This window comes from Leptinotarsa decemlineata, unplaced genomic scaffold (assembly GCF_025532065.1).
Source record: "Leptinotarsa decemlineata unplaced genomic scaffold, Ldec_3_MD MMD2_tig00000251_RagTag_RagTag, whole genome shotgun sequence".
NCBI classification, from domain to species: Eukaryota; Metazoa; Arthropoda; class Insecta; order Coleoptera; family Chrysomelidae; genus Leptinotarsa; species Leptinotarsa decemlineata.
This window is the reverse complement of record NW_027412547.1, coordinates 3,388,810-3,398,333: the sequence shown is the minus strand read 5'-3', so window position 1 is coordinate 3,398,333 and position 9,524 is coordinate 3,388,810. Positions and strand designations below refer to the sequence as shown.

The 9,524-nt window shown below is 34.9% G+C and overlaps 1 protein-coding gene across 2 annotated transcripts; it reads right to left on the bottom strand.

Moving 5' to 3' along the window:
- Positions 1-428: 428 nt before the first annotated feature.
- Arl4 (ADP ribosylation factor-like 4) lies at positions 429-8,349 on the bottom strand. 2 transcript variants are annotated; one of them, XM_023168941.2, is made up of 3 exons: positions 8,052-8,349; positions 3,721-4,058; positions 429-1,171 (listed from the first exon to the last, which is right to left on the bottom strand). In XM_023168941.2, the coding sequence occupies exons 2-3, from the start codon at positions 3,989-3,991 to the stop codon at positions 753-755; spliced, it is 690 nt and encodes a 229-aa protein (XP_023024709.1). In that variant the 5' UTR covers positions 3,992-4,058; positions 8,052-8,349; the 3' UTR covers positions 429-752. The 2 variants fall into 2 exon arrangements, with proteins under 2 accessions (XP_023024709.1, XP_023024712.1); XM_023168944.2 differs by having other exon boundaries at positions 8,073-8,348.
- Between the last annotated feature and the right edge of the window lie 1,175 nt (positions 8,350-9,524).

Genomic DNA, 9,524 nt, shown 5'->3' with positions numbered 1-9,524 from the left:
TAGCAATTGTCTTCTTCTTTTAAAGTTGAGTATGCGCCTTGAAGTTCAATTTGTTATCGGACTGAGTCATGGCCTGTGGGATAAATCGCATCTGCGTGAAGTTTGGGTCAGTGTATGACAAAGAAAGTATTAGAAAAAAGGGATAGAAACTTTCGTTTGCAAGTAAACGGCTCAAATAATCTAACAGACTTCTACACATCTACTGCACATCTTGAGAGAGGGGCTTCTCACCGGCCGTGACTCAGTCCGGCAGCTGTACTAATCTTAAAACTGACTTATAGTTGTATATATCTAATTGTTAACAAGATGAACTATAAAAAAATATAGAAACCATTAGTAGGGAAGCAGGACGGCAAAGCTTGCACTCTATTTTGTAGGTACATGTGACAGATAATTGGAAGAACAAAATCAAATTGAATATTAAAACATTCTCAACAAAATATTTATTTGAGGATACTCTGTTCCAGATGACCAAAGCATACATAATTATTCTAGTGTAACATTCATAAAATAAAATATGTGGAGTTTCAATGATCATATGACTTTAGACTATATTAGTGATACAGATTCTTTATTTATTTAGTGTTCTCAGGAAATAATCCCATTTAACTTGCTCTCGTGAAGTTTTACTTGAATTTACGGAAACCATTCTACAACATGGATTTATTACCTTCTTTGAAAATATTATCAAAAACACTGTAAGCTTCTACCATGATTACTGACTACGAAAACATATTGACAGTAATCGAACTTCATCTACATTTTTTCTTTCGCTCTTTGGCTAGTTTTCGTCTTTTTAGTATCATTTCATATAAAACCTCCAATCCCTCGTGGAGGCCATCACCAGTAATAGCGCATGCAGGTTGCACATGCCATAAGTGACTCCCAACTGCTCCCCCGTTTCCCAATTCAGTTAGTCCTAAAAGTTTTTCAAGTTCACATGGTTCGCGAGCACCAGGTAAGTCTTGTTTGTTTGCTAGCACTAAAATAGGAACACTACTATTTTCTGGCGATTTAACTGTTCTTGTGAGTTCCATTTTTGCTTCTTCCATGCGTTCAGTGTCAACACTATCCAAAACAAACAATATACCATCTGTACAACGAGTGTAAGATTTCCACAGTGGTCTGAGCTTTTCCTGTCCTCCTACATCCCAAACAAGAAAATTGATACCTGCAAAATAATATTTTAATTAATTATGACAAACGCAAACGGAATTATCTCAATATTTTTAATGCAGAAAACAATGGAAAGTGTAGAAAAGCCTGAGGATGAAGCTTACTCCTCTTCCACAAACTCTTCCCAGTCAATGTGACCATCGGCTTCAGAGTATTTGCTATTCTTCAGTGACAGGTAGGTCATTCTGATGACACCATATTGAATTAGCAGTCATTCAATAGATACCTTTTCTACTAGCAGCCAAACATTAATGACGTCGGGTTTTATTGAACCTTTTTTTTTAATTATTTTTTTGGAAGCCAGGCGGTTCGACGTGGGCGCTTTGTTCACTCACTCGAATTGACTACCGTGTTGGTCGGTGGTTCAAGCAACAACCCGAACGATCAATTTACACTTGCTATCGTCCAACCCGTGTTAGGAATCACACGTTAAAAGGTAAGACATCGTTAATCCTTAGCTCGCACAAGTTTCGACTTCCAAGGATTGTCGTTGGTAGGGGTGCGACAGCTGGTTAACGGAAAAACAGATTTTAAACATTCTTATTAGTCAGTGGGCTATGCTTGAAGACTGGCAGTAAACAAATCTAAAGAAATGAACTTTAAACGTTCAAGCCAGTCTCGAATATACCTACACAGTAGGTTAAATGGACTGACGCCTATAAGAAAACAAACTACTTTCCTGGCTAATAGCACGAAGGACGTTGAATTATATCCGACAGGCGTCAGTGCAGTCTGTGATGATGAGCCCGAAACCGGTCTGCAAGTGTGCTTGTTTCAAAATTGAAGGTCAACTCTTTCAGTTGTATTGCTAATTGCATATGCAGGAAATTTTCTGTGATGATTCCTGCACTGACGTCTGTCGGATATAATCCAATGCCCTTCGTGGTATTAGCCAGGGGAGTAGTTGTTTTCTGATAGGCGTCAGTCCATTTAACCTACTGTGTAGGTATATTCGAGACTGACTTGAACTTTTAAAGTTCATTTCTTTAGATTTTAAACAGATAATATGAGAGATACGGCTCAATTAATAACAAAATGCCAAAAGACGATTTATTCTGAAGACGAATCACCAAATCATATACTTTTCTGAATTGAAAAAAAAAATCAGGACTGTTTTGTGAAGCAAATTAGTTCTTGGTCGATTGATTGTCCTGTCTACTCAAAATGTTTTGACTAAAAATTCCTAGAGATGTTATCCGAATTCTTTAAAATACTTCATACTTTTTCAAAGACGACAATGGCTGGAACGTTACTGTGAATAGCGAGAGATACCGTGTGATGATTGACGACTTTTTATTGCCCAAAATGAAAGAATTGGACATGCCTGACATGTGGCACGCGAAACAATGGCCCAATTAAGAGCCGCCTTCGGTGAACAGTTTATCTCACGTTTGGGGCCCGTCAATTGGCCGCCTAGATCGTGTGGATTATTTCTTGTGGAGTCATGTTGAGGCTCATGTCTACAGGGATAAACCAGCAACGACTGACGCTCTGGAAGCCAATATTGAAGCATTTAATACCGGTCAATATGTTAGAGTGTGCCAAAATTGGACCTTGCGCATGGGCCATCTAAAGCGGAGCCGCGGACAACATTTGCAAGAAATCATCTTCAAACATTAAACTATATTTATCGTTCTATCGACTCCAATGAAGATTTATCAATTTTTTAAAATTTTTTGTGTTATGAAAATTATACCTCTTAAAAAATCACCCGTTATTACCCTTATCTGCAGGAAGGTTTTTAATATTGCCGTCGAATGTTGGAGATTTAAGTGCAATACTTTCAAATGTACTAAGGTTACTTGTGGTGCAGTGTTTGGAGCCTTTGGTGTAGTAATGAATAATACTGGAGTTTTTTCCCAACACCAAATCGTTATTTTAACACCTCAACACGTGTTTTGATCTCCAACTGATCATTTTCAAGTTTAATCTTCCTCTTGAAGATGATCACTTGGTGATCGAAACACGTGTCGAAGTGTTAAAATTACGGTTTGAAGTTGGGATAAAACTCCAGTAATATTTACTGAGGTTACTTTCAGCTTGATATGGTTGAGAAATCAGATCTTATGTCACCAGCAATTTCTGCAGGTGAATTCTGAACTGTGGGTTCTGAAACTAATCAGATCTGAAGTTCCCACTGTTTTCGGAGCAACTGCAAAATTCAAATCTTCTGACGATGCCGTTTTTTCCACAAAGGATTGATTATTCAGCATACCAAAGAAAAAACGATTTTGTTTCTCATCAAATAGCTTTTGAAATTTTTGAATATGGATCCTGTTTGTAGTGTTGTAAAAATGAATATGAGATTGCTGAATGCAATTATAGAAACAATACTAATCTGACAGAAAGATGTTGAATCTGATTCTGTTCTGACCAACTATCATTTTGAAATATTACCTTCTTGTAACAATGAAACTGTATTCTCTCTCTTACATTGTGGTCTATTGAAAGGCTTTATCAGGTTCACTTGTTAAGTAGTTTTTAAGTTTATTCATGACAAACAAGGTAACCTAGTTTAGATAATTTGGATTATGAAGAACTAACCTTTGGCCTTTCCTACCATTCCTTTAACTTTTTCACAATTAAATCCTATCGTTGGAACAGTATTCAAATATTGATCGAACTTCAATCTATACAAAGCTGTTGTTTTTCCAGCCGAGTCTAATCCCAACATAACAACATGTAGTGTACCCTGTCCAGACGGTAGAGCATCTAATAGTGAGGCATTTTTGCCCATACTGGCACCCATTGATAAGAGATTTGACAGTTGAATCAGTCTTGTGTCACATTTTGGTATTACTATAAAATTATCCATTGACTGCTGGTGTGACTGGGGATAACCGACAGGGCAGCACGCATAGCTGAAGATAGGTCCAAACACCCTAGAAAAAAAAACCTCAGTTCTAAATCATGAAAAATATAAATTCCTGTGAAGTTTCAGAAAACAATCCGGTATAGTCTTACTTGAATTCCACCCCTGCAGAGATATCATTATTTTCATAAACAACAGCATATCTTTGAAAAAAGTTTTTATTGGTCGATTGAAATAAATCCTAGTAAATAACAGTCATTGTGATGAAGAACGTGTCTGCGTGAAATTAAATTTATATTTCGAAGTATCGCAAACCTAATGAAAAAGGTACTTCTTTGAAAAAATTCATGGTTTGAACTACAAAATAGTTTCTTTGATCTTGAGACATGTTTCTTTCCATGAATCTCCAACAACTATCAAAACAGTATCATTATCTTAGGAAAATGTATATTTAGGCTTTGATAATATTATTAATGTATATTTTACAAAGAGTACTGTTCATTGTGGACTCTATATGTTATATTTCATTCTCAACTACATTCACTCTGAAGCCAAAAACTATAAAATAGTTATATTTAAAATATGATACGATTCATTAATGTTACTGCTGATATATGCCAGGCTGAAATTGTACTCAAATTCGAAACATTCATAAATAAGTAAAGTAAAAATTGCAAATTTCGGACACTGAGATTGTCACCCTTTCACTTTGAATTGAAAGGAGTATATTTTTACTTCATTTGCACAAAAGTAAAGGTCAAATTATGTTAATGATTGCAGTTTGCTGAGCACGTATAGAGCTAAGGCAATCATCAAAGAAACATTGGACTCCACCCAATTCTCCCTATAAAGTTCAATCAAATTTTGTCCGAACTAGGATAGCAAATTATTTACAATCATTAGAGTATACTAGGAAGATAAATTCCAAAGAAACAAATTTTCTCTATTGGATAATAAGCTTTTAAATCCAGCAAACATTGCTATATTTTCAACATATTTTTAGAAAATTGATTATCAACGGGACTGGGTATGCACCTCACCTGAGTCAAAATGTTATCGTTGGCTTTCATTCAGCAATTACCAAATGAGAGCCTTATAAAGAGGTATTATGTATAAAATTATTATAGTGTCCTGGTTATACTACAAAGAATGTATATTTCCAAGTTGAATTGATAGCTTATAGAAAGTTCTTGGAACCAACTAACAACAAGAAAGACAAAACTCTGCTGAAGATGATTTAGCTCTAGTGTAGTTCAAATAAACATCAGCAAATATAGGTTTTTCTTTCTTTACATCTTCACCCAATAATAAAAGGCTGAACTACCCAAGTACCTTTCCTCAAAAATAGTTGGAAGGGACAATATTCACAACAGATCATTGAGGAACATAAACCATAAATTTTCTATTCCTATCCATTGTTCTTCATTTTCCTGACATCTTTTTCTCACTTAGTACCTTATCTGCTGGATAATAAAATTGTGGGGTGAGTACTACAACTAGGTATACTATGTTTCACTCTAAATGATATTGGCTTATCAACTGCAATAAACTACCTGATTTAATCTCATTGTGTAGGGTAGTGTAGTGATTGGTGTTTTACAACTCAAGGATCTAATTACTTTTATTATAATCATTTTGCCAATAACATATATTGTGAAACCTACTATAACTACAAATTTGGCAAAATATGGATAACTGCAAGGAAAAATTCTATTAGGTTAAGTGCACAACATACTAAAAGTAGGTAACTGTTGCATACAGTTTACAGGTGCTACTTAGAATTTTCAAAACTAGATAAGGTAATCATCAGAGAAAAAATCTATTCTACAACTAGGCAAGTTCACATAACTAGAAGAAGAAGAACTTTATTTCCAGATAGGCAAGCCTAATATAGATAGATAGATAGATCTTTATTTAAATAGGATATCCTAATAATATACAAATCAACTAGAATGGTAGAAATGAAAAAAAAAGGTATGTGTTACATCTAGAAATGACTTAAATGTATGACAAACATAAGTTCAATAAAATATTTTTGAAGACATTACTACAAAAACAGCAACATTATACATTCGAAAAATTTCAATGCAACATGTAGAAAGATAAATTACATAATTATTTGAAATATATAACGAACATTAGATGAATGGAATTATACAAATTACAGCTACAGGTAACAAAGACATAATACATATCATATTTGTTCATTTAAAACAAATTTCTTCAGTTCATTTTTGAACATGTTCAGAGATGGGCTATTTTTAATTGCATTAGGTAGTTTGTTGAACCGATCAAAACCCTTGAAAAACAATGAGTTCATAGTATTTTTGTTTTTTGTTCTGTTAATATATAAGTTATTATTATTTCGAGTGAAGTGGTGGTGAATATCGTGATGAAATACAATATACTGATTAAAATAAGATGGTCCTAAATTGTTCAATATTTTGTATACGAAGATCATTGTGAAGTATAGCAGTCTTTGGGAAATGGATTGCCAATTTAAAACATTGAGCATAATAGTGATAGGAGTATCTCTACGGCACTTCAAAATGATTCTCATACCACGATTCTGAAGTTTTTGGAGTTGAGACAATTTATTCTGATTGAATAGATATAGGATAGAGGAACAATAGTCGAAGTGTGGCTGAACAATTGACTTGTAAACTGTGATACTTGACTCCGTTGAAAGATTATTGGCAATTCTAGAAAAAAAGAATAATTTCTTTGAAATTTTTTTATGAATATACTCAAAATGTTCATCAAACGATAGAGTGTTATCTATCTGGAATCCCAGATATTTAGTTGAATTCACTATTTCAATTTTGTCATCATCAATGTTGAGATTAATAGTTTTAGAGTCTATTTGGCTGTAACATAAATAATGTACTTTATCTAAACATAATACATAAAAAACTAGTTGTTCAACATATTGATTTGTTTGCTGTTTTTATCAATTTGTTTTTGTAAAATGAGACAATTTTTGCAGTGCATTATTGTTGATACAATAATAGATTGCAAATAAACAATTAATTTTCGAGCCTGACTTATATTTACAAAATAAAAAAAAAATTCTTAGTAGTAAAACTAGGTAAGTGGTAGTAAAATGACATTTAATCAAGCCTCAACATTCTACCAAAATCGTGAAAAAACATCAATTTGAGATTTCTCCGAAACAGCTGATTTGTAGTTACCTAGTTGTAGAATTCACCCCAAGATATGCTCTCAGAGTATCATAATTTATCTTCACCTGCACTAGCCAATGAAAAGCCATTTTGAAAGTCAACCACTGAAGATGTCTGCCGCAGTATCAGACGAAAAGCTTGACCACAGCCTATCAGCCTAGATTTTATTCTTTCTAATCAAGTGATATTTATTGGCTTTTGAGTACCTGAATAAATGTGATTTCATATCAAATTATTTCAAGTCTCTTCAGTCCCACTAGTTTCAATCTCTCAATCATATTGTATCATAGACAATGGAAGTCCGAACTAGTAAAAGTCATCATGAAACATTGTCAACCACTTTTAAATAAAAGATTTTTTCCAGTTTTTTTCTTCTCATGAATTTTGGTGAAATGTTTTCTTTTAATTGGATTCTGCTAGCTAAACATTAACCCTCTCATATCATTGAATGAAAAAAATCGACAATAGAGCACAAAATTAACTTAAAACTATGATCTAAAAATATGTGTGAAAATTCAAAGTGGTTTTGCTTAGCGGTGGTTTGAATACTTAATTTTTTAGGGTTAACATCAAGTCAAGTCGAGATGTATATTTCGCACCTCACAATATCAATATGTATATTGTTGATCCCATTTTTGATTTATCAAGAGCTGTAAGATACACCTGAACAGTAAATTTATTAAAATGTATATGATATCAGCCACACAGGCAATGAAAAAAGTAGTCTGCGCTAAAAGGGTTGAGCTTTAGTTTACTTGGCTGTTTTTGAAGTTCTTTTGTGAAGGCCCCACTTCAATATTCAACTACAAAATTGTTTCAAAACTCAAGACACATATAACAGTCACTTTCTGGAAGAAATGTTTAAATACAATAAGACATACTTAAAATCCGTGGACACACACCAGAATAGTACCAATTTATCACTTTTCCTTCTGATTAAAGGGGTCACTATGAAGGTCACAAAAATAGATCATCCAATAATCTTTATTCTGACCACTGTGACACTGACACAACACCTTTAACATTTTACTTCTGATCACTGAACTTAGGAAACATATCATTTAAACAAAATTATTATTTTCAACTTCGATAATTGATTATTCATTTTCTGTATGCTCCAAATTTAGGCACATCTTTCCATTTGCACTAACGTCTACAGAAAACAGCCGTCTCCCATGTTACTATTTACATTCAGTGTTGTCAACACCATTATGGAGGAAAAGTCCATTCATATTGTTACGTTTATCCCGTGGGTTTGACAATAATTGACTACGCTGTACAATCAAACTCAACTTTATTTCACGATTACACTGACAATACAACACAAACACTTTAACTGAAACTTCAGACTGATATTCAAATGTCGATCGCCTTATTAGATCACTTCGTACCGCACTTTCAACTAGACTTCCCCGATATAACTACATATCGTAATGGTAGTCTCTGGAAGCCGGTAGGGAAGACTCTGGAAGTATCTCGAAGTGATGTGACACCTAGAACGATCAACAAATGCAAGTCGATTTTAGCGTGACCTGGGCCAAGTAACAATCGATTGACGAAGACCAAACAACTTTAGACTTGCTTCTCTACACCAGATCGTTTATCTTTTTGGTTTCCAGTCTCTTCTTCAGGTCATTCACATACTCTGAAAGGGATACCACTTGAGATTTATCGGATGGGCTGCAACACATTACGTCTATCGAAAGCTTCAGTTCTAGACCAGTTAACAACATGGATGTGTGTAACCTATCGCGTCATGATGGGAGCTCATGTACGTCAACAGAAAGAGAGGAACCAACTTATCCCAGTCTATTTGGTTTTCGGATACAAACATCGAGAGGTGCGATTATGCCTCTCAACCATTCCATTGGACTGTGGGTGAAAAGCGCTTGTTCTTGTCTTCTTTATTCCCAATGAAGTCATAACTTCCTTCCATGAGTCCCTTCGAAGTTGCGGGCCTGATCCGAGTGTAATTCCTAGGGTACACCGTGTCTAGTAATTACGTTCGACAACAGAGCTCCTGCCACTGTTTCAGCCTCTTGGTTGGGCTCTTCAGGCCATCACAACCATGAGGTATTTGATACCGAATATGATCATATGAAGTGGCCCCCGATTGTCAACTGCTATTCTCTCGAAATGGCACCCACTAAGATACTCCTTCCTTGAGGAGCCCAGGTCACAGCGCTACAGCGCTTACACCACTCTCCACGTCTCGGCGGCAAATGACCAAATAGTACCTCTCACGCATTCTCGCTAAAGTTCTAGTTTCTCCGAAATGCCCTTCAGTGCGACCTTCATGGAGCTGTCTGAGTATATTCGAGATACATGTCTTTGAAATGATTATCTGGAGTTTG

Excerpts from the sequence above, each read along its gene's own strand:
- Arl4 (XM_023168941.2), bottom strand. The coding sequence starts at position 3,991 with ATGGATAATTTTATAGTAATACCAAAATGTGACACAAGACTGATTCAA. Across the intron at positions 1,172-3,720 it reads AATGGTAGGAAAGGCCAAAG|GTATCAATTTTCTTGTTTGG; the intron begins GTTAGTTCTTCA and ends ATTATTTTGCAG.